Raw genomic sequence first — 26,118 nt, forward strand, 5'->3', positions numbered from 1 at the left:
ATGTCGTGGTTCTTGGTGTCTTGGTTCTTGGGGTCGTGGTTCTTGATGACGTGGTTCTTGATGTCGTGGTTCTTGATGACGTGGTTCTTGATGTCTTGGTTCTTGGGGTCGTGGTTCTTGATGTCGTGGTTCTTGATGACGTGGTTCTTGATGACGTGGTTCTTGATGTCGTGGTTCTTGGTGTCTTGGTTCTTGGGGTCGTGGTTCTTGATGACGTGGTTCTTGATGACGTGGTTCTTGATGACGTGGTTCTTGGTGTCTTGGTTCTTGATGTCTTGGTTCTTGGTGTCTTGGTTCTTGATGTCTTGGTTCTTGGTGTCTTGGTTCTTGATGTCTTGGTTCTTGATGACGTGGTTCTTGGTGTCTTGGTTCTTGATGTCTTGGTTCTTGATGACGTGGTTCTTGATGACGTGGTTCTTGGTGTCTTGGTTCTTGATGTCTTGGTTCTTGGTGTCTTGGTTCTTGATGTCTTGGTTCTTGATGTTGTGGTTCTTGATGACGTGGTTCTTGATGTCTTGGTTCTTGATGTCTTGGTTCTTGATGACGTGGTTCTTGATGACGTGGTTCTTGATGACGTGGTTCTTGATGTCTTGGTTCTTGGTGTCTTAGTTCTTGATGACGTGGTTCTTGGCCTCTCCGCTCATCCGGTTGCCGCGCCTCCATCTTCTCCAGTTCACGGGTTCTACTGCCAGCAGTGTGCGTTTTAACTTGAACCCTTCACACAGAGCTCCACTATGTAAGCCTGACTAGTGTAATGGATGCATTCAGCTAGAACGTAGCCGTGTTGACACCAGCCTCCTCGACACAGACCGCCATTCACGCGGCGCTTTAAGCCTGGCGGCGGCTTGGTGAAATGTTCTGAGGACCACGATCGCTCCTCCTGAGCAACGTTAACAAATCACTTTTTTCTCCAGTGGGTCTGTGCTCCTGACTTGGAGCTGTGAGAGAATAAAAGAGAGTTTGTGTTTGACAAAACGCTTCCTGCATTTATTTGATGTGTCATTTGTGCAAAAGTTTCAGAGACAGAATCCTAATTTATGTCGGATATGCGTTTCCTTATTATGAAGAATGGTCGTGTTGAATGTGTTCGATTGAAAGTGTAAATATCGGCTGCTGGAAGCCTTTAGAAATGATGATGCAGTCATTCATCAAGGGAAATATAGGAGCGAAAAGCAGAATCTAAAGTGCACGGCTGTGTACGTGACTGCATGTGTACAATGCATGTCTCTCCATCGTAATAACACAGCTGGACTTTGGGGGAGTGGGTGGCAGGCTTAAAAAAACACAACAAAAAAAAACACTGTTTCCTGTGTAACAAAAGTACACGACTGGTTTGTGATCAACCTTAATAAACAGAGGAGCGAGGCGCAGTGTGTATAACCAGAGGGCTTTGCAGATGAGCTGCGCTCCGGCGGTAATGGCCACTTGCTCAGGAGGAAACAGGAAGTACACAATGCATCATTCTTCTTGAGCCGAGTGTCATCCACTCCTGAGCGACGGCCTCCTGGGGTCAAGACCCGATAGTGTCTGTTCATATGACAACATCCCATCTTTAAAAAAAACACACACACCAGACCAACCGACGTTTTTATGGTTGTTAGCATCGTTACATCTATTTTTACCACAAACTCAACCAGTATCATTGAAATAGTGGAGAAAAAGCATGTCGATGCCTATTTTCGTCACTCCCCAAATGTTTAAATTGTAAAACTCCCCAAATTTCCTAATTTTTGAGACTTTGTAATGTCGATTTCCTAAAATATAAATATATATATATATATATATATATATATATATATATATATATATATATATATATATATATATATAATTTATGAAGAAGCTAAGGAAAACTAAATCAAAAGGAGAAAGGTGCACTAGATAGACATTCTGAGATGCTTGTTCATGTCATTTAGAGCTTTAAAGATGAATAAAGTAGCCCAGAGGATGCAGGCAGCCGGTGTTGACCGATATGTTTTCTTCTTCTCGTCATTGTCTGGACTCTTGCTGCTGCATTTTGTACCAGTGGAAGTTTGCAGGCCAGTGAGCCGGGCTTAACAGTAATCCAGCCGTGAGAAGATAAAGACGTGGGTCACTCTGGTTGTTGCATCCTCGGCTGACAGACGGGGTCTGACTCTCGAGATGTTTCTCAGATGGAATGTGTGATACGGTCGATGTGTTTCTGAAAAGTAGGGTCAAGAGTCAAGAGCTAACCGCAGACTTTGAAACGCTGGCTCTACTTGTGAGGAAAGATTACCTCGATGACTCAAGGTTTTCTTTCTTTTCACATCGGATCCTGTAAAAAAATAAAAGTCAATTTTATCATTTCACTTTGAAGTGTGTTTACTGGTAGTTCCCTCAGCGGTTAGCGCTTATCCAAACACACGGTCCAAAACGCTAAAAGTGAGCAAAATATGTTCACCCTTCTGTGTCCCTGAGTAGCAGCTGATGCTCTCAGTCAGCAGGCAGTATGAAACGGGTAATACATGGTGTTTTACAGATCCTTACGCCAGAGCTGGTCCCCCAAAATATTAAGCAGTTTGCTGCAGCAGATTGCGAGATTATCTGTGGACGGACGCAGAGGTGCACAGTCACTCACAGAAAACTAAAAGGTCTTTCTATTATCCTCCAGGCTCTCGCTGGAAAGGCATGACCAACCAGGAGAAGCAGCCGTACTACGAGGAGCAGGCCCACCTGAGCAAGGTCCATCTGGAGAAGTATCCCAACTACAAGTACAAGCCGCGGCCCAAGAGGACCTGCATCATCGACGGCAAGAAGCTGCGCATCGGGGAGTACAAGCAGATGATGCGCTCACGGCGTCAGGAGATGAGGCAGTTCTTTGTGGGGTGAGTTTTTCTACGAGATATTTTTATTGTCATATGCACAGATAACAGACAGCTACTCCGTACAAGGCAAAGCTTATTTTGCTAGGTCGTCCTTACACACAGAATTACAATATACTTACGGTAGGAAAATGAGAAATTAGAATTAAGCATACAAAAAAGCATTGCTATGAATGCTAATAGTATAATAAAATGTATAAAATAACGCACAACAATATGACAACAATATTGCACAATGTTCAAACTCAACCTGGCAGTTTCCTGCTAGCCGACTACCCAGAATGCTCAGCTTTGCAGCGGAATTCTGAATGTCACAGCGGCGTGTTTTAATTACACGGTTGAATTCTAAAGAAATAGCTTGTCCGACACGTTTTTTTCCTCCATCATTGTAATTACATACAACATTAGAAGGAATTCTGCTTCTTTTTCTTCTTAATAAGAGGGGTCATTGTGCATTGACATGGTCACACGGGCTTTGTGTCTCACCCAAGAACACTTTCACTAATCGACTGTCGCACCTGTGACCTCTCGGTTCGGCCGGCTCTTAAGTAAACGTGCCATCCTGCCCGCCGCCTTGGCCTGAATACAGGGTGTCAAAGCAAATCTAATTAGCCAGATTAAAGAAAAAGCATCCACATGTAATTCATGAATTCAATCTGGTATTTGAATTTTTTTAATAACTTTGTTTCTTAGCACTCCATGTGAGGTTTTTCTTCCCGAATGTGTCCCAGCATGAATACAGAAGAAATATGTTAAACTGCATCCATTTGCTGGAGGTTAGCGGGGTGACCGTCAGGGTTTAGAGAGCGTCCATGAAAGGCTTCTTCCTGGTATCTGCAAAGCCCTTTTAGCATAGCGCTGGGTAGCATTATATTGTGTGCAGTCAGTGCAAAGGGGAAAACAGTGGCATTGTCCTAATGGGAACCAGGCATGGATGTGTTTAAAGCCATCACAGTGGCCCGTGCTTGAGATGGATTTACCAGAGGCCACAGCTTTGAATAGGAGCGATTTTTAATAGCTTGTCATTTATTAAATTAGGACAATGCCGGCCGCTTGCGGGCAGTGAAATTGGACACAGACAGACATGGTGGAATATGAAATGTAAGCAGATGTTCGAGAGGGAAAGGAGAGCGAGGCAGACGTCACAGGCCCAATGCCACATCGACTGTGTGTGGTCAAGTAAATGCACACACACACAAAAAAAAAAGAGTCTACAGGCCTGGTCTTTCAATCAAAGCTAACTCAAATAGCTACTGGGTGCCAGTATACATCCAGCTTCTGGCACGTTCCTCTGAACTAAACCGGTGTTGTTTTTGAAGCACTTCATGTGAAAATGTGTCTGTCAGAGCGGATGGCAGTAATTGTTTCAGGAGACCGAGGAGGGAAAACTGTTAGGTGAGAAAAGTGACAGCAATTTTCCTGCTTTATGTCTCTCATTTAAAGGAGCCAGAGGGCCCTTCTCTGAGTGATGTGCGTTTACCGTCATTCCGTCTCCGTATTAACGGGTTATTGAGCCGACGCGCCGGGACACGCCCGGCTCAGATCAGAGGCGTCCCGTTTTTACTTCTGTGGTCTCAGAATGAATGTTTGGTTAAAGAAGGTTCTGGATAATCGGTATCTGATCCAACGGGGTGGGGCTTAGACGTGGTCATGTTTCTGATCCACGGGTTGCTCTTAAATTTTGTACGGACATTCATGATCCCCAGTGGATGAATCCTACCGCCTCAAAGTGATAGCAGGACGTTTCCTCTCTAGCGCCACCATGAGGTTGACAGCCATGAAATGTGTCCTTTCAAGTAGAAGTGTCTGTACTTTGCTTTGATGTGTTATGTACATCAAGTTTGTTTAATGTGCATTCATATTAATATCCCTCCTGTCTCCTCTCCCCTTGTTTCTCAGGCCTCAGCCCCCGATGCCTCTCGGCAGCAGCCCCGGCGGAGTGGGAGTTTACCCGGGCGCCATAACCATGGCCACGGCCACGCCGTCCCCACACCTGACCTCAGACTGCTCCAGCAACTCGGCGAGCCCCGAGCCCGCCATCCCCGTCATCCAGAGCACGTACGGGCTGAAGGCCGAGCCCGGCGGCGGCGGCGGCAACAAAAACGGCGGCGGGGTCAGAGCCCTGGACCTGCCGAGCGCCAACGGAGACGAAGACATGGACATGTACGAGGACTTTGAGGACGAGCCCAAGTCAGACTATAGCAGCGACCGCGAGACACGGGAGGCCGTCAGCGCCAACTGAGCCGGCTCACGGGGGGCGGTGGTCCCAAAAGAAAAGAGAGAGAGAAAAAAAAAGAAGAAGAAGAAGAAGAAAAAAGAAAGCTCCTGTTATACTCAGAGACACTTTTTAAAAAAACACAGTTTATTATAGAGACCTTGAGGCAAACTATCAGGACGTGTATCCCAGCATGCCCGGACAGGATCCGAACCCAGCGGACGTGCTCAGAAGGTTCTAGGACGGCGTCTCGATTGGACGTCCGCTTTGAAGAATCGGGCCGACGGAAACCGGTGTGATTCCCCCCGAGCAGACATTCAGACACCCGACTGACGACCTTCAGTTTCCTACACTTTGACAATCTCTGGAGTCGGAGGAGAGGAAGAGGACGAGAGGACAAAAGAGCGACGAACACATGACTGTGTGGTTTGTAAAGAGCATGCATGGATTGTGAATCATCAGGAATTGGTCTTCAACAGCTATTTGGTCTTAATGTTTAAGGAGTGATTTAGTTTTTATCATTATGTTTTTTTTGTGTTTTTGTTTCCTCATTGTTTTTTGTTCTATAGACTTTTTTTCTGGCAGGCCACTCGGCCTGTGCAAACTCTGGACTGTCGGAACTTGAAATTTGAAAAGTTTTAATATAAATCCTAGCTATTGTAATCTTATAGTCTTACTTTTGTTTCTTACGAATACAGTGCATCTACATCTTGTTTTTTTCTGACAAACTGCTTACATTACATTACTGTTTCCTTTTTTTTCTTCTTTTTTTTATATCCCAGCTCAGGTATGATGTGCCAGCTTGTGAATGTGTTGTTTTTGTTTGTTTGTTTTCATACAGAAAGAGTGGTAGGACTTTTGAGACTGTCAATGAAATAAAGGGAGCAAAATCCCTGATATCACATTATTATTATTATTATTATTATTATTATTATTATTAAGTATGTACGTAAGAAAGTACCCAGGCATTGTACAGATTTACTTCAAATGTGCCAAACCTACATTCACATTCACTCGGGATGTTGTAGTCTTAACTTCCAATGCTGCAAAAAAGTCTTATACAATCAGCTTTTTTCTATCTGATGAGATGGCTCCCCTCCTGGCCAATCACAGGCCGAGCTCAGGGAGGATGTGCTATCACACACACACACGCACACACACACACTTCAATCTCTGGCAGCCCCTCCAGCTTCTAGGTTGTAGTTAGAAGAGTCTGTTTTTCAATTCCAGTGCATTGATGCTTTCATGAACCACATTACCCATAGTTCCTTGAGGCCAAACACTTAGCGCACCGTTCTGTAATTGCAGCACGGAGCCCATCCCTATTAATCCGGCCAAAAGATACAGACATTACATTTCTGCTAAGACTGTAGAAAAAGACTTTCTAATATTCTGGATCACTGTATTTTGAATTGTGTTTTTGAAATCGGTACAAAAGTGTACGAAATGTTACTATTTTTATTAGCCTGTTAATAATATCTGTAAACGTCTTCTCAGCATCACGTGGGAAAGATGAACCAAACTTGTGTTTGAAGAAAAAAAAGAAAAACAATTCAACAAAATGGGTTTTTTCTACATCGCATGTATATTTTGAAGACGAGTAAATTATTAAGAGGAAGAATGGAGGAAAAAAAAAGAGGTGTGGCCCAGGAGTCGGCACCTCGCTGGGCGGTGTTCACTTTTTTTCTTCCTCTATTTGACTCAAATGTCACATTCTCTCTCTGAAGGCACAATATTTTGTCTTTGTCTCTTTTCACCACCCTCTGCATTTGGAACATGTTCAGCACCTGTGACCTTGGGGTGGTTTCTGAGTGCTCTTTTTTTTTTTCACACGTTTTTTCTTCTTCACACGTCTTCATGGCTCCATGTCTCTCGCCGTATCCGACAGTTTTTAACTTGGGGAAAGCTTCACAAGCTGGGACTGAACATCGGTTTTTCGCTTGCATCACAGTTAAAAAAAAAAAAAAGCCTCATGCATAGACATTTCTGTTAGTGTCATACGCATCCTAAGCACTGGATATAAATTCTATGTTTCTTTTGTTTTCTTTTCTTTTTTTTATTGACTAATGTGAAGTTGTTGTTTGATTTTCAACATGAGAAATTAGAACAGTCAAAAAGTCACATGTTTGAACTCCATAAGAAGCCTCGTACAAGTAAAATTGCCATTTTCTTTAGAAGCATTTCATTTATTGAAGCAGTTGCTGCAGCTCTAGTGCCGCCTATAAAGGGGTCCCGTCGCCTCTGATCTCTTTAAAGACCTCATGCTCTTGTCCGACCGTGACCTGCAGAAGCAGAACACACACGTTTTCCTGGTCACATGCATTTTGTGATGAGTATTGTATTTGAAATTCAATTGTGCGTTTTAACATTTCATTGTATTTATTAGCCAGCTTTGGCTCTAAAAAGTGTCAGTACAACTTGGTGAGAAAGACAATCAAAAAAAATAAATAAATAAAAAGTAAAGACTTGAGATTTTCCTTATGAACCTGTCACTTCATCATTGCTTGTGTGCGTTGTTTCTTTGACTTTTGTGGAAAGATGGGAGTTGCATCATGCGTGCAACCCTCATTGTGTTGTGCATGTGAAGGCACTGTGCGCCCGCTACAGGTAGGGCTGCACGGATTTGTATTTCCATTACTCTAAAAGAGTGCTCTTACTTTCCAGGCATCTAATAATTTCCAAACACAAGGCGTTCTGTTTCCAAAGTCGAGCTATTCCACTCGGTCTTTATATTTTGGTGGCCCATTACTGTAAAATGTGGCCTATTGTTCCACTGTGCGTGCGTGTGTGTGTGTGTGTGTGTGTGTGTGTGTGTGTGTGTGTGAGGTAACGCCACACACTCTGACTGTGCTGTGGTGTATACGCCACGGCGCCGGTGCTCGCTGCAGCCAATCCCAGCATTTCAGAGAGAGAGAAACAGAGGGCTCAGCCATGTGCAGCCACATCATAAATCTAATTGTAATTCCCAAATCAACTGTAGCGTCACCCTGCAAGGGGCGCCGGCAAGTGTGTCACACACTCCTTTGTGTGCACTTTTCTGTGTGTGTGTGATATAGCTTTTAGTTGGGAGGGGTGTTTGAAATCATACTTGTGCTGTTGCCATGCTAATCTCGTTAAATAAGTCATCATAATTTACATTTCCTTTTCCCTTTCTGCAGGATGAACATTTAGCTGTTTGCAACTTGACAGATTGTTCCTGTGTGTGCGGCTGTGTGAGAGTATGCAACGCTTTCAGCGCCTTCACAAAAGAGAGCGTACTTCATTACAGTGCAGTCATACTTATCATAACTTGATATATATATATATTTATATATATACATTCATGTATTGACTTCATTTCCAGGGAGGAAACAGGTCTAATCTGCAATTTTCCATTCCAATTGCATGTTATTTCAGTTGTTAAAGCTTCTAAGAAGATTAGCGGAAAAATATTTTAAAAAATGAACCAGTCAAATTTGTAAATAATTTAAATAATGTGTGTGCATGGAGTATCAGAACTGGGTGGGGCTTGCATCTGGAAATGAGTCACAAAAAACTAATTGAGGGACTAGTTTTGTGTGGTCATTCAAGTGAGTCATTTGACCAATGGGGTCAAAAGTTTTAGTTTTTTTACCACGTATAAGAATACTCTGCTTGAATAATATGATGTCCACTATGGTGATTCCCACAAAAGGAAATCTAAGAAAAGTGTATTTACTCTTTTTTTGTAACATTTTTAGACATACTATAGTATTACTTTTTCTTTCCTAAAGAATTACTTTATTTAATGAAAATGTTGGAGTTTTCATTACATTTTGTTCAGCCATTGCATAAAAAACTGTCCCATTACTTTTTATGGCATACTACACTTTTACCTTTTATACTTTTTTATCATTCATGGGGCGAGCGAGAGCCTACAGGTTTCTGCTTGTTCTCTTCTTCTACACTTTTAAAACTAAAAGATATAAATAAGGAGGACTTTTACAACAAAGTCACAGAGGTGTTTGTCCAGAAGGATGGACGAATGGACTTCATTTACAAGTGAAAGTGGGACCATGCATACACTGCAGTCGGCTATATAGCATATTTTTATTAGTATTGAATGAGTATGAACTGTGAAATATAAAAAAATATAAAAGGAAATGCACTCTTTCTCTGAGCCGCTATAAATTGGTGGAATCAAATATGTACCATACCTGTAAAGAATGCTGATATAAAACATGAAAAACAAACAGTCGTCAATGTGCAAACTGCCAAATGAATGGTGATTTATTTAAACTCCTCTATTGGGTTCATGCATTTGTAAATCTGACTCTGAGTCAGTTCCCCAGCAGCCACAGACCTCATCGCACGTCACCGTGACATTCTTTATTCAAGGAAGGCGTGTCTCGGTTCGGCCCTCTTGGCAATTTTAGTTTTTGATTTCTTAAAAAAACACATTTGAAGAGTAGTGACAACATAATCATTTCTCTTTTCCCTCCTCGCCAATGAAGCCTCAGCCAAGATCAAGAGAATTGTAAATTGTTATCACAAAGGAGGAGCCGCGCTGGATCGGCTCTCTCGATGAGGCATCAAAGCCCTCCTGAACATATGAGCATGAAGGCACCGCGACTCATTAAAACACACAGAAAGGTCTTGGTGCTCTTTGAGCTCAGAGCTAATGACGCTGAATCATCCCAATGCTTTTGAATCAAAAGGGTCATAATTGACCCTCGCTCTTCCATTGAGTTGACTGTGTTTTACAATAAGCCTCTTTTGTGCCGTTCTGCAGGTAACGTTTTTTTGTCCTTTCAGGTTGTACAACTGCTTAAACTGAATTTTAATCGTGGACGTGCTACATGAAATTTGACACGTTTGCAATTTTTTTTCTTCATATATTTATTTTGATTTGACAACTTTACAAGACAGAACTCTTGAACTTTAAGGATACAATACAAAAGAAAGATGGAGAGAGAAGACAACAAGAAAGAAAAAATGAAATTAAGGAAAATACATAGACAACCACAACAAATAATAAACACATTCACACATCAGCAGTCTGACTGCACATTGCAATTTTGATAACAATTGATACCGAGGGGATCCTAAATGTCTGCGCCTAATTGCACGGCAATCCATCGAATAGTTGTTGAAACGTTCCACTCAAGGCATAAATGTCAGGCTCATGGTGATGCTAAAGGAAAACACAGTAGAATTAATCATCTGGAAACCATGAATGTCTAAAATGTCAAGGCGAGCGGTAGCGGCCAAAAGGAATAACAAAGAGTGGACAATCACAAGGGCAGGAAATTAAGGGAACAGAGACAGGGACCTTCAAAATAAAACAGGAAACTAAAATCAAAACCCAAGACCGTGTCATAAAAAGGTTGGCAGGCAGATCAACTTTGGCATCTCTGACTACAACTACATACTACTAATACAATAGAAAAAAAATATATATACATTTTATATTTCTAAATGCATCAATGATAGAATAAAAACAATAGGAACGTCAATTAGAGAATATAAAGCATGTGTTCTCAGTAGTATATACTGTATACTAATATAATATACTGTATTACCGAGTGTAATGTAAAACCTTCCCTTGAATACAGCGTTGGACCGTTTTAATCAAATTATAATTGATAACAATTGTCAATTGGGAGGGGGTCTTATTAGAACTCCATAGGTCAGCAGCCTTGAGAGGCTTTCAACAATAACAAAAAATCTAAATGCAAAATCTGAATAACAGAAAAAATACAGAAAAAAAAGCTTTGAAAGGAGTTACTTTAGCTGCATTTGTGTTTCAATGTCTTTGAAACATTGCATAAAGGCCTATACTTCTTTTTTTTTAATGCAATTAGAAGTGAAAGAAAAAAATCTACAGCACTTTTTTGGATGGGCAATGGACAAAAGGCCAATTTTTCCCTCTTTGAGGCAAAGTCCTTGGGTCTTTTTAAGTGCATTAGTCCGCTAATTAAATATTATATGTTTAACGAAAAATGCACTTTGAAAAGCAGCTGGATTGTTTGACTCAAAGACACAGCTGCAGCCTTGATGAGTGGAACTGTGTGTGACCATGAAGAGGTAGAACGCCATTGTTGCCGTTCCTCCCCCCATTTCACCCACCATCATCCTTTCTGCTGGTTTTACAATCACATTCCCTTTTGTGCTTCCTCCACAGATAAAAACACTAGACACAGTTATGCAGAGCAGAGGACTCATTGACACATCCGAGCATCCGCCATTATTTCACGGTCTGATATGTTTGTTTCATTGACTGCACGCCAACTTATTGTTCACAGCCTTGGGTCAAAACAACAGGAAGTGGTCAATGTTGCATCAAACAGGGATCGCTGGCAAAGATTTTACACTTAAGCTCATCTCAATTCCATGCAGCGCAGCGCCAAACATTTCAACATATGTATTTCATGTTTTAATCTCTGTAGAGCCACGATCATTTGGTCAGTCCCCCTTTACACTGGCCAGCCGGATTTAACCTCATAACCTGTTTTGCTATCCCTAATAATATATTGCGGTAGTTCTCAAATGGGGGTACGCGAAGGCCCTCCAGGGGGTGAGATTCAAGATAATCCATTACAAAATCCTTTAAAATGTTTTATTTAATAAATATTAAATCAAATATACCGTAAAAGGCCGTTACTATGTTCGGTGGGTGTCCCCGGTAGTTCCCCGCTGTAGAAAGTTAGCGCTGCTGCTAGTTCCCCGCTAACTTCCGCTAGCTCTCGCTAGTTCCCCGACAACCACTGAAGGTAGCGGGACCAGCCCCGGCTCGATGCCTGACTCGGGCGTCGAGCAAGCTGGCAGCTAGCAGCTGTAGCAAGCTAGCAGCAGCGCTAGCTTGCTACAGCGGGACAACCACCGAAGGTAGTAGCGGCTTGTAACCCGGCTTTTTACGGTAAGTGTAAGCGCTGTGTATAAACTACTTTTTTTCAACCAAAAATGCGTTGCACTGGTCAGGTAATGCGATATGACCGAAAGCTCCAGAGCAGCTTCTGAACAGAGATTGTTCAACTTTACTGTCAACGTGTTTCCCCGGCACTATCAGCTCCTGGCAACTAAAGCATAATTAAGGCCTTCATTGGTTATGTTTGGGCATTTGTGGGAGACAATGTTGTGTTACAGTGACGCCAGCTTGGTACGTGTGACCGTTACTGTGTGTCAGTAATTCACCAGCAATGTGGGTTTAGCCACATTAAGCACATTAGAATCACCTTTGATCACTTTGAGGCACCTTCAAACGACGAAGAAGAAGAAGGAGCTTTTCATCTGACACTATCGTGTAGCCTCAGATCACAAGTTACATTTGACATGTGTGGAACCTATTAATTACACAGCTCATGTCTGTCTCTTGATACTGATCTTTTATGTGAGCTCGAAGCATAAAAACACTTGTTTCAGATTGTACACGACATGAGCATTTGGTTTTTTACTTCCACACTGATAGCAGAAAACTACTGTAAAAAGATAAACAAATGTAATAAAGCTAAGACCTAAAAGTCTGGCCTGTTATGTCAAAAATAAAATGTATTTTATTCCAAAGATAAATGACTTGATCATTAGTATTTGCATTTTAGTGACAAATAAAGCATTGCACATTGCGTGATAGCATGATATTTATATATTTTGTGTGCTTTCTGTACATTTGGGACTCTACGCTTCTTGCATGGTCTTGATCTTCTGATTGACAGACGCTTCTTCATGACTTGTCATAACATAACTTTATATACATGTAATCCAGTTATTGGGCCCAGGAATGCATGCTGGCTTCCTAAAGGAACCTAAATTGAACAAACCCATCATTAATGGTATTAGTTACACTTGGCTTTTCCAGCTTAGACAAGTCAAAATGGCTGCTTTGTGCTCCTTACTATACATTATTTTAAGCTTTTTCAACTTAAACATAAGATTCCCTGCTGCCTCAAAAATGTGAGTTAACTGCACTGAAGTTGAATAAATAGTTCAAAGTTTTCTCTAAACTCAGATTTAAAAAGCTAGTCCTTTGTTTTCCCACGATGATGACAGAAGCCACAGCTGCCGACGCGCCGTGTGGTTCACACACAGCGCAACACAAGGCTGCTTCCATGACCTCATGAAACTATAATCACGTGGGCAGGGACTGAATGGGATACTAACCTTCATCGTGATCAGCATGAATTACAAAAAAGGAGAAAAACAAACATTCTCAACATTTAAAAGACACACAGCAACTTTCCATCGCGGTTGTTTTCTTCAAACTACGAAAAATTGCTCACGGACATTTCCACTTGAGGACAGTCGGAGCTGAGGATCAAACCGTGAACCTTGAGGGACAACCCGCTTTACCCCGGTTCAGGCTACAAAGGTACTCACATTTTTATTTTTTTTGAAGGGTCTCAATAGAGGAAGGCCAATGGCAGTGAAGGTCAAACAGTGGAGGCTGAAAGTCTGCCAATATGCTGATGATGAACCTATTTTGATAAGTGAACTCTCAGCAGTATTCATTTAACTCGTCATTTCATTTGCTTCAGTCAGGAGAACCCATGCTTATGATTTCTGAAGTGGTTCACAAAGACAAAGTAAGTTAAGTTGAATTAACATGGAATTTATAACTTGATTATATTTAGTTAACAAAGTTTAAACACGTTTATGGCATGTGAGTGGGCAGATGAAACATAGTTACATAGTTAACCTTTTCAGAGAACTACGAAACAAAAAGCTGCTGCAGTATTAAGTCAATGAGTAGCACCAATAAATCACCTTTTACCCATTATTAATAATATGAGCTGCCATTGTGTTTTCCTTGCTATGAAAAGAAACCAAACAGAAGAAACCCTTTGGAAAGTTGCTTTTTATTTATTTTAACCGTTTTGTAATTTGGACAAATGGCCGTTCTTCTGAAATTAGGACCAAGCTGTGACATGGTTTATATACTGCATAGTACTCCACACACATCATTCAGAATATATTGTATTTACATGCGGCTTTAGCAATTAAAACGTCAATTAATTCACTTTTTTATTTCGCAGTATATTGTATGATCGGTATACGCTCTATAAAGTAGGTAAAAGCAGATTTACAACAATAATCCCAGAGATACAGATGTCTGGTGTTGAAGGACATTGGGAACTCTTCTTGGATTGAATGCTACGTCTGTCTTTAAATACGCTGGTGATTTCTCCTCAGTTTTTTAGCTCATCGTCAATCCAAAATATTCCTCTTTCTTCTCAAAGTAGTAGTTGAGTCGTGCCTTGGCGTATCTGGGAAAGAGGGCAGAGAATAGAAGAAGAAAATTAATCAGAGTATACAACATTTTTATACAAATCTCTTAGTAAATAATGTAAAATATGTTCACCATCCTCTGTCCTTGGATGTTGATGGTGCATTTTTCATAATGTAATGCTTCCAGTGTGACCCAGGACTATTGTTGCGTTCACTCATCTTCCTGTGTGGGTTTTCTCACTCTTTCCTCTCTGCGGTAAATAAATTAACGAACATATAAATCTCTTTTTAAAGGGAATTGTTCCGTGTCAACCTTAGTCCAAACAAGCTGCACTTTAAATGCGCTTGCATTGAATGTAAGTTTCTCGTCAGCAGATTCACATTTTATGGCAGCAGGATGGCTTTTTTACCATCATACCACCACAAAGGTAAAACTCTGTCCATTGTCTGGCATGCATGTCCTTATATTCCTTATATATGGAGCACATCAAGGGAAGTATGAACTGAAGAGCCATTTAACTTCACCAGGTTTGGCCAAAATAAATGGGATTTGAGCAAAAATCCAACAACCTTTCATCAGCAGTTTCTGGGATTCTGCAGTATAATCAAACTATATTGAACAAAATTTTTTAAAATAATTGAGAACTTCTTATGAGGAATTTAAACCATAAAGAGAACCGGCTCATTCATGTGAAGAGAAGGAAGGGAAATAACTCTGAATTTGACTAATAATGCATTTTACACCTTTTAGGACCTAATGGTTTGAATAAGTCTACGTACTGGGAAGTTGATTCACCCCAAAAAAAATGTTTTACGGACGGCTCATTCCTAATGTAAGTCAATGGGGAAAAGTAATTTTGCGCCCAGAAAATGTAATTCCACCGTTTGGCCACTATTCTAAATTCACTCTGTATTGTCGTTTTTTTGGGGTTTAAATATTACAACAAAAACCCACAGCGTGAAATAACTTTCCATCATAAAATAACAATCATCAGATCAAATCAATATTCCACATTCCAATACATCTCCGTAAACCAATTAATACAAATACCCAACAGCATGGTCACGTTGCAACATTTTCAGGCAAATGCCTGATTGTTACTCACTAAAGATGAGTAAAAAAAAGCGCATCATCGCAGACGTCTCAATACACTTTAGGTACATTATGAATTATGAATAATATTACAATAATACATATAGTTTATGTAGTAATAATATTAAAAGTAATGAATAGTTGGAGATATTTAAACTACCTAAACTCTTCTTTGACATATCTGTCTTTTGACCTGCAAAGCTTTTCATTCAGTAAGTCAGTTCTATTCATAGGATTCTGATACATCCATATCTCAAGATATGGATCACATCTTGTCTCTGCATCGTCAGCATGCGTAATATGAAAGATTACAAATATAATAAAAGATGTAGACTCGTCAGTTGAAGTTTGAGTGTGTCCGGTGTTCATGGGTCACGCCTTGAAGCTCAAGGTGCGCACTGTGTGTTGCTTGCATAGCAATACAGCATCCAGTCTCTATCCACAACAGCACCGAGTCTGAAAGCTGTGCCAAAGCCTCGCAACTTAACTGCGAGAAAAGTGGTTTATTATCGAACTCTTCAATAAATCTGATGTCTGAGTATGCCGTTGCCCTTGGCCATTATACGCTACTCTTTGAAATTAAGTGAAGTTTCAAAAGCACAGAAAATGAAGGCACAGAGAGGAGTTCGTCCTTTAATCAGTGCTTTCACTGAACTCCTCAATGTCGAATCAGTTTTCTCTCTTTTATCGCTCGGTGAGACAAAAACATAATTCAGACACATGCCTTTTAGTGGCGTGTGTTCTCTCACTCTGTTCCTCACCTGCGTCTCGGGGTAAAGCTGCTCCCTAATTATTGTGTCAGAGTCGGACTTCTGTTGTTTTGCTCTTTGCCGTTTTTCTGAGAGTCGTTTCTTTCTTTTAAGTTTCTTTGCTTCACTTTTAGACGAGGAATACACAGCTTCAGCGTGTTGATAGAGATAGGTTGTGCAGCGAGCGGCTCACCTTTGCCTTTGGAAAGTAGTAGATTAAATAAAAGTGGGGGGGAAATAAATAAATAAGAAACAGAAAAGAAAAAGAAATCGCTGCTGTTGCCCTGGTAGAGCCAGCACACCATGTGCACTTCTCTCATTGTGGTTTGGCAACACTCAAGAGGAATTTTCTCTGGTCAGATTTTTTAATAAACCATATGCTACTGTGGATGATTGACTCAGATGGGAACACGAAGCCTTCCTCGACCCGATTGGACGAACGCAGAGCCTGGTTGTCACATGTTTGCTTCTGCTTTTTAAACTAAGAAAAACTAAACATGGTGGCTGTTACGCTTCTTTGTCAGGCGAATTATATAATAAACATCATGTAAATGTTTCAATTTAAAATCTATGATACAGTTTAAGTTAGAGATGTCCCGAAGAAAAGATTTCAATGTGTCAATATATATATATATATATATATATATATATATATATATATATGGTCCTATAAAAATAAACTTCCGTCGACACAGGAAATTAGGTTTGGCCAACAAAACCGCTGAGTTAGGTTGAGGGAAAAACGCGTGGTTATCATTAACTTTATTTTCTAAAGAGTGACTTAAGACTCACGTCATGAGGCAAACCAGTCATGTGACTCAGTAACGACGTGACAAAATGTCAATGTTTAATTTTAGTTTCGCACAGGACACGAACAGCGGTCTGCTGGACACAAGTCCTGTGTTTGTTTGAGCTGCCCGCCTTAAACAGACTTTAAACTACGCCTCTACATAAATAACATGAAACTTGGCTGTCGGGTTGTTGTCTTTTAATTGGCTGGAGATCATTTGCGGGGTAATGTACTCCACTTTGTTACACTATTATACAATCGTTAGTTCCAACAACTTCGACATGGTGACACGCCCTATACTCATGTCACATCAATTTCCTCGGTCATGAGCGTAAAACCTTCAGTATTTGGATCAAGAAGCTTGTAAAAAATACTTGACTCACATAAATTAACCATTTATGTGAGTCAAGTAACTATTTGCTTTTATTCTCGAGAAACCAAGACGTCCCTAAATGTTGAACCACAGCATTTAGAATAAAAGACTCTAGAGCCTCTTTAATTTGAGATAAATACCAAAACATTTAAACATGTTTCACACTCCCAAACTTCTTTTATACAGTCAATGCTTCAGAAAACGCAGCTCCTCATTGTCTGCCACCAAACCAACAAACCCAGGACTTTCTCCCAGGTCACCTTTGTTACTGTCCTGTGCAGAGTCATTAGTCACGTGAGTAGTTTGAGCCGCTAGTCATGTGACTCTTTTTACATGAGTCAGTGAAGTTCATGTAAGCCACGCCCCTTTTTCCTAAATCTAACGAAGTGATTTTTGTTTGCCTCATAACATAACTTTCCTGTGAAGATGGAAGTATATTTAGGAAAAGACACAATACAATATAACAAGTGAATATTGACTGGTGAAAAAATAAATAAACACCACTGTGTACATTTTTTTATGTTATGAACATTCAGTTTGTTAAATTAAAAAGTGAACAGAGCTTCAATGTCAGCGTGTAAAAAAAAAAAAGAAAGTTTTAAAAAAAGTTTAAAAAAAACCATGGTCGTGGCACTTTTTTTCTGTTAATCTAATTACTCGTCGCACACTAACACCCTTCATAAGCCAAATTAAATTTTGAGTATACCCATTTAAAAGAACAGCAGCCTTCACAGGTGATCCCATTCATCCCTATTTTCATTACAGCTGACACCTCAAACTAGCACGCTTAACATTTATCATCATCAGAGATGAAACTGAGATGTTTTTCTATTTAGCAGAAGCAGGGGAAAATGAACTCGCTCCAAAAGCAGGTATTCTATTTCACAATGTGCTTTTGTGCACAATTCCCTCAATTTTGCACTCAGGCTTTTCCAAACAGTGGGCCTCCTCCTCGTTCATTTCCTCATAATAATGTCTTTGTCAAATAACGGTTCACCTTGCCAACGCGTCCACAAATCTAAACCGCTGACTCGCAGACTTTCAACACGTGAATAAAATCATATAAGGAAAGTAAATATGGACGGCGGAGGGAGGGCGGGTTTGCATTCCCCTTGTGGCTCCCTATTGTCACATCTACATCTGGCCCTGGTTAAAGCACAAGGCCCGGGCGACGCCTGTCACTAGTTGGGAAGTCTACAGAGATTTGGCTCAGGGGAATAACAGTGGAAGGAAACACGCACACACATATTCAGGGTTTGACTCTAACTTCCTATCTCTTTCCTCAAAAAGAAACTTGTTTATCACAAAAAGCATAATAGCAGCAATGCTCTTTCGAGTTAAGGGGAATTGAGCTGCGTGGTGAAGCTGAGGGTAAGGTTGTGGTCATGACAAGCGAGTTAAGGCTTTCATCATTCTATGTTGAATAGAATCAAATGACTACATTTAATGGACAAAAGGTCTAGCATTACTTAACCCTCGCAGAATGATCTCCTGGCCCTGAGGCTTTGATACTTCACTTTATACAGCCAGAGAACTAAATGGTGGACAGACGGAGTTAGAGGCTAGCTAAATAAAGTTGAGCGCCTAAAGAGACAGATACTTAGTTTCATGGTAAAATGAAAAAAATTATGCTAAACTTCTTCGATAATTCAGTTGAAGTTCAGGAAAGGTCATTAAAGCCCTATTCGCACAGGACGAGCATTACATGGAACCTCTACTTGCAGATCTGTGATCTTAATCCTGTGCAAGTTTGCCATCCGTAATTTGTCAAATCCACCGCAAATTATTCCTCCAAAGTCATGTGATAGCAATAAGTCCTGCACGAATCGGGGTTCTTTTTGTCTTCTGGTTTCTGCCTCTTTCCCAGTCAATACATATGTACAGCATGTTAGGTGCAAATTCAAGCGGCTCATCTTGCTAAAATAGTAATAATATAAATAAAAATAACCTTTTACTTTATGTGGATTTTGATTGATATTATTTTCAGATGTTTCCATACATTACAATGAGAGTTACTGGTTGTCCAACTACACAAGCTTCAGATTAGCTCACACATTAGCTAACTAAGTGGGAGCTGGCCGGTGAGTGCTACAGTATTGCACCTTTAAGGAAGCTAACGTTGACTTTCATAAGCAGATCTCTGGTGTTAAAATATAAGATGCTTCGTACACTTAAGGCCAGGTCACACTAGTGACCTGACTACGCGTTGGGCTGGCGAGCTAACCGCTAACAAGCTAGCCAGCTGTGACACACTGGCGCTAGTCAGTCCGAATATCTCCCCACACTTCTTTAGCTAACTGAGTGGGAGCCGGCCGGTGAGTGCTACAGTATTGCACCTTTAAGGAAACTAACTTTGACTTTCATAAGCAGATCTCTGGTGTTGAAATATAAGATGATTTGTGCAACTAAGGCCGGGTCACACCAGTCACATGACTACTCGTTGGGCTGGCGAGCTAACCGCTAACAAGCTAGCCAGCTGTGACACACTGGCACTATTCAGTCCGAATATCTCCCCACGCTTCTTTCTATTACTGTACTGTGCCATTTACTTAAAAAAGCTCAGATAAGCTAACCCGTTTACCCACTTACTTAATGCTTTTCTATTAAATGTATATGTAGATTGCGTTAAACTATTTAAACAACTGACATGGACAATTTCATAAGGTTACGAGTGTGGTGTTCACTGTCAATGTGTTTAAATGAAAAAATGAAAGGGAAGACAAACCTGCCATCCACATTGTTCCTTTCTTTATGTCATTAAGAATCCTGAAAGCAGTGTAGGCGGAGGAATTACGATGTGTGTAAGTGTGCGTCCGTGTGTGTGTGTGTGTGTGTTTGTATTGGCGAGAGAGGCTGGCCGGGTAGCGATGGCTTCAGACCTGGTTCCCCATCGTTACTCGGAGCTCATATATGTCTAACCCTCCAGTTAAAGGAAGGTAACCCGACCCTCACCATGCACTTTAGCACAACCTCAGCTGGCGGCTTAGAGGAGCAGACGTCTAGCAGGCGCATGTGGCCCAGCCAGGGATGAGAGACGTATATGTAAGGGAGGACCGACGGCACGGGAACAATAGTGCCTCTGTGCCTCGGCACCCCTCTGGATCACATTTCCTCCAAGGTCCAGATCGAAATGAGGCGGGGGCCCTGTCGCTGATCTAGCAAGCGAGCGGAGAAAGCCACACAGAGGGGAGGGTGCCGTATGTCAATAGTGATTAGGATCACGATCACAACTGTGGCGGTTGTGGGGCACACGGAGAAGGGAAGAAAGAGTGGGGGTGCAGGGGAACATTTCGCCCTCCTGAACTTTATTGTCTGCTCGCTGGTAGCGAGGAATGTCTCCTGGACTCGTTTAAAGACAACGACGTGGATCGTAATACATTTAAAAATTCAGATGAATTAGTTTTGATTTCTTTAGAAAGTCTGGGTGAAAGCTGAGCCTTTCAGATTTCATGATCTGTGGTTTCAGAGTGAAGAAAGGCAGATCACTTTGCATGTGTCGTTATAGTTTGTCTGCTTTAAGAAATGACGAAGAGGTGGCCTCATTCTGCCTGTTTTATTCTAGATTTTAGAGACACAAAGTCTTAAAAAAAAGATTAATATTTCCACATGGCCCCCAGTTCTGAGCCCTTTACTGCAATTTTGTTGCCAATAACCTGTTTGTCTAAACATTGCAATAAATGAATTGAAGCACTTACTATTGTAAGTGCTTCAATTCAATGCACAGGATATATGTTTTACCCATTGGTGAATATTTAGGTAACGCATGATGCTGTTAAGTAATAAGGCAGAACAGTGAAAATTTCACTCGGGTTGTAATATTCTTTGTGGTTTTGTGTGTTTCTGCATTAAACAGTTGCTGAGTTGGCGTTAACGTTAAGCTGGTGCTCAATGTCAGGAGGACGTGGATTTTAATATTAACAATTTTGTAACGTGTCTACTTTGCGCAACCACCACAGCGCTGAAGGAAACGAAGTGACAGACATATGCACTCCGTGGAGGCAGAGTAACCACGTGGACAAGGAGGCGTGTTCTTTCTACTCCGCGTGACCTTCGAGCCGAATTCGTCAAAAACACAAACCTGAGGAAGTCAAAGTCGATGGAGGAAAACCGTGATTGCAGGATGGCCCAAAGGCCCCAGAAGAAGTTTGATGCCTGGTGGAAGAGAAAGAAGAAAAAACATTAGAGGAACAGACTAAAAGTGTTCATGCTTAACACCATTTATTACTCGCTAGTTTACAAAGCATTGCATTACGAAATGAGAATGCATGACTTGCTTCGGGGTAATCCATAAGAGTGAATATTATTATTAGTATTATTATTATTATTATTATTATTATTATTATTATTAATTATTAGTAATATTCTGGGGAAATACCTTTTAAAAGTAAAACTAAATAAGAATTCTATTCTATTTTTCTTTTATCAAAGTGACCAGAAACAGATGTCCACACTTGGTTGGAGCAGCTTGATGGGACGTTACACACAGTAGCACTGTGGGTAATGCAGGAATGTGGGTAATGTGTGTGTGTGTGTGTGTGTGTGTGTGTGTGTAGTCATGTTGTAGGGACATAAATCTGTTTACACAGTGGCGACTCGACTTCCTTAAGAGGACAAAATGCACATCTCCATTACATTAATCATTACATTTACATTAGTTAAAGTAATGAAAACACGTGTGTGTGTGTGTGTGTGTGTGTGTGTGTGTGTGTGTTTTATTAGAACCTCACAGAACCCAATGTGATGCGTTTGCATGTTCAGCACAATTCTTGTCTTTATTAAAGGAATGGCAGCAAGAATGTGTGACTGGGCTGCAATCCTCATGCACTCTTCTGATGATCCAATTAAAGCTTCAAACGCACACTTCTTCTCGCCCTCCTGCAGGTCACGGTGGGGTCGGATGTCAGCGTCTCCAGCATGGCGAATGCTGCGCCCGAGAGACCGACTTGACTTGTTAACTGCATGCAGACACCGTCCACCAGCTTTAGGACCCGGGGTATGTTTCCAAAAGTCTATAACTCTGGATAATGTTTGTGGTATTCGCGCCATTGTGAGAATAAGTGGTGCAGATTGTTCTAAATCAAACATCGCTGTTGCTGCGCGGTTTTCACTAACTTTGTTTTCCTCTGATGTTTTGCTACATTTCCTCGTGCCACAGAGCAGAACTGTAAAAACACACTTCAGTGACCTCCAGTTGTCGTGTTCTAGCTGCTGCTGCCTGCCAGCTGCACGCCGCTCCGTCAGAATGACAAACCTCCGTATTGAATGGTTCCCTCCTTAATGGCTTTGCTCACTTAAGCTTGCGGACCTCCATGCCTCCATAAATTTCTGTTGTTCTCCACCCTTATTGTAAATCTTCATGGTAGGACCGCTAATAGCGAGTCCTAATACGATCCAGACGGGCCTCTGTTCTGCGGCCCGGTGATATAATCACATTTTTATTTGATAATCAAATAAAGGGTGGAGGAAATACTTGAAGAGCAATGTGCGGTTTTTCCCCTGTGTTGCAGATTTTCATCTCTAATCCATGTCTCGAGTCGGAGAGAGATTGAGCGTGTTTTCCATTATGATTAATAACTGCTCTCCATTAAGAGCCCAACACTGAGCAGAGGCTGCCGGTGAGAGGGAGCCATTGAGAAAAAAGCGTGTGGGCCGAGTGACATCACAGAGGGGTTCAGCCTCGACATCACGGGGGATCCCCGCGGAGGAGGCGAGTCGTAAAGACCCCACGGCGTCTTGGCACAGTGCGCCAGGGATTAGGAGTGGAAGGAGGCGGCTTCACGCCGCAGAGCGTTGGCACCCGGCCAAGGTCTGTCGATGCCACACGGCTCCCCTCGCTGCAGACTGGGTGCCCTGGTTTCACTGTTCATCTGTATCCTCATCTGCTGAGCCTTTAACTAGACGTGGGGATTCAATGTAGTTTGATTATTCCAAGCAATTACCAAGGGGACAAAAAGTTATAATTCATGACAAAAAAAAGGAGATACTAAAAATATTAAAAGAAATCTGAGTGAATTGATGATTATTACAGCATGTTTCACAACATTAACGATATATTCTGGTTTTACCAGATGTGATGAGAAACGATTAAAACCTTAGTGAAATATGTATGGCGCAAATAAATGGTCGAAAAATTGAGTGGCCACAACTTTCGATGGAAAATAGATTCAAATGACGACAAAAATTATAATAATAATAATTTTCTCGTCTAATTATTTGTTCGAAAATAGTGAAAATTTCCAATTACAATTTCCCAGAGCCCAAGATGATGTCTTGAAACCCCAAATTATATTAATTACTATCATAGAAAACACACGCATGTCACATTCAAGGAGCTGGAATAAAAAAAATACGATACAATTAATCGATTATCAAAATTGTGGCGCTAATCGTTTCTGCTTTTGTTCGAAAAATACTTTTTATAGGTTTCATATTGAATATCTTTGATATTTTTTGTATTTTTTTAAGTCCATTTTTTGTAGTAAAACCAGTAATTAAAGGCCCTGAGGATGAAATTTAATTAAGTGAAGTATTGTACATTTAGAGGGTAAATTGCCTCAATTTGTGGATGTTTCTAAACGGAGAAGTTTCAGCTCAATTCCTTGAAATGATGGAGAACAGACCCTGTGATTTCCTCAGTTACCGGGCTGAGTATCCCTCATTCTGACACGCGGCTCGGCAAAACTAGTCGGGTTGGAAACTTGGCTTGTTAAAGCGTCGGTGATCAATTTCTCCCACTTCCCTCGAGTCAAGAGTCCTCCTCGGTTTGTCATAGAAAATCTGATTTCAATCAACGCGATGTTATCGCCTCTCTCGCTCCTTCGCGGGCTTCATTTCTTCTTCTCCCGGCTCTCACTTCTCCCTCTCTGTTATTTTGGCCGAGGCGTGACTTATTTAAAAAAAAGAAGAAAAAAAAAAGTAAAATGCTTCCTCATCATTTCTGGGCTATTTCAAGAGACATTCACACCGCCTCAAAATTGGTCAGGACCATTCTGCATATTGTGTTGAGCTTCGAAAGCACTTTTAGGCAGATCGTCCAGCTCCACTCGAGCCACCAAAGAATGAAAATTGTGGTCATGAGAAAAATAATTTTGGCTGCTGTCTTTCATTTTTCCCTGCGGCAGTTTCTAATCAACTCAGATGGAGTCCATCAAACTCTGAACAGTGGTGGGTCAGCCGTGGAGCGGGTTTGGGGTTTTTTGATTTTTCTTTTCGTGGGGGGAGTCTTTTTTTTCTTCTTTTTTTTGGGGGGGAGCTGGAAAAGTAAATTGTTAAAATGTGATGGGGAGGTGTTGCCGCCCTGTCATTCCAGAGGGTCTGCACACATATGGATATTGTTGAAATGCACACACACACACACACACACACACACACACACTAATCTCATAATATTGAGACATTTGAAGACCAGAACTTAAAAAGAGGAAATAACTGTTGAGAGATGTGTCACTTTCCAAAGAATTTCCAAAGTGTTGAGGCTCTACATAATGACACATTTTCGACATTTCAACCAAAATCGGTGGCGGCCGACACTTACCAGGGAGAACTTGCAGACTTGAACGTAGAGCTGCGTGACTTCGGCCTCGGTGACGGTGACCTCACGTCCCGCGCTGCGCTTGTAGCTCTCCAGATAGGCCGTCAGCCAGTCCCTCTGCAGCTGCAGGCTCGGGTAGAGGCTGTAGTTCACATCATTCACACCTCAAAAAACAAAACACACACATGTGCACATATATTGTGGAACTGCTGTCAGTGTTACAGTTCCACACATTGCCTAAAATAACTGACGGTTTTGAGGCTTTGCCACGTGCCACACTTAAACTAGAGAGTTCCACTTACATTGTTCCAATTATTAGAGCAATTAAATATTAGGTTGCACCAAAGAAGCAGGTTGATGTATAGTGAGGTTGATACGGTGCAAGTGAAGGGTCAACATGTGTCTGGACAGGAAAGGATAAAGACTCCAACTAATGGTTATTTTCATTATTAGGTCATTTGAGATGATTTCTTTGCAAATAATCTGTTAAAAATGTAGAATAAGTGTGAAAAATGCCCGTCACACATACTGTCAGCTTTGTAATGTGACTAAATACTTCATGTACTTTTATTATACATGTTTCATTATCAATCTAGTTTTTATTTCATGTGGTTTTGTATCTTGTAATGTTATTATAGCTTTTCATTTTGTTATGAATTGCTGACTTGCTTTTGTCTTTTCTGCAGTTTTTATGACGCACATTCGTTCTGTCCTTTTGGCTTTTCAGTCATCTGTGAAACACTTTGTCAGAAAGAGTTTGATTTATTGATAACTAGTACTTAAGGAACCTTTTTTTACTTCAATATTTTTATTTTATGCCACGTTATACTTCTAATAAATTAAACTTAATCAGAATCAGAAGGTATGTTTACACAAACGAGGATTTTTTCTTGGCGGAAGGTGCATAACTAAAGAGTTTAAATAGGAAAACAATACAATAACCTAATAAAATATGATATAGTACTTTAGAAAAACTACTCTCTAGTGTATACAATTGTTTAAATGAGCTCCAAGTCGAACTGAAACCGTCAGCAGTAATAATATATTCTATATAAAATAGTAGAACACTCCACATTAAGTACTTTTATTTTTCTAAACTTTAAGTGGATTTTGCAGACTATATTTCCATACCTTTGAACAATGTGTAATACTGGAGTATTGCTTGAAACAGAGTATTCCTACAGGGTGCTGCTGCTACTTTTACTGATGAATATCTCTGCACAATATACCAGAAAGAACGGATGACACGGACAACATTTTCAGTTTGAAAACTGATTTGAAAGTCTTAAAGTGATCTGTATGCTGCAAATTGTTTTTGCAGTTTTGATAATTGACTGCATTGTC

General features: G+C 40.9%; 2 protein-coding genes across 2 annotated transcripts in view; one reads left to right on the forward strand and one right to left on the reverse strand.

Moving 5' to 3' along the window:
• The window catches only part of LOC306740930 (transcription factor SOX-6-like), an 89,340-nt gene extending 81,820 nt beyond the window's left edge, over nucleotides 1-7,520 (forward strand). Inside the window, exons 14-15 of the mRNA XM_079223175.1 lie at nucleotides 2,633-2,846; nucleotides 4,743-7,520. Of these exons, the coding sequence (XP_079079301.1) occupies nucleotides 2,633-2,846; nucleotides 4,743-5,085 (557 nt within the window). The 3' untranslated portion in view covers nucleotides 5,086-7,520. The remainder of the gene's footprint in view (nucleotides 1-2,632; nucleotides 2,847-4,742) is intronic.
• Nucleotides 7,521-14,206: 6,686 nt separating this feature from the next.
• The window catches only part of LOC306741551 (ethanolamine kinase 1), a gene marked incomplete at both ends in the record, with an annotated part of 31,043 nt that continues 19,131 nt past the window's right edge, over nucleotides 14,207-26,118 (reverse strand). Inside the window, 3 exons of the mRNA XM_079223857.1 lie at nucleotides 14,207-14,276; nucleotides 21,322-21,395; nucleotides 24,778-24,938. Coding sequence (XP_079079983.1) covers nucleotides 14,207-14,276; nucleotides 21,322-21,395; nucleotides 24,778-24,938 — 305 coding nt within the window. The remainder of the gene's footprint in view (nucleotides 14,277-21,321; nucleotides 21,396-24,777; nucleotides 24,939-26,118) is intronic.

Source organism: Taurulus bubalis (assembly GCF_910589615.1).
Source record: "Taurulus bubalis genome assembly, chromosome: 9".
NCBI classification, from domain to species: Eukaryota; Metazoa; Chordata; class Actinopteri; order Perciformes; family Cottidae; genus Taurulus; species Taurulus bubalis.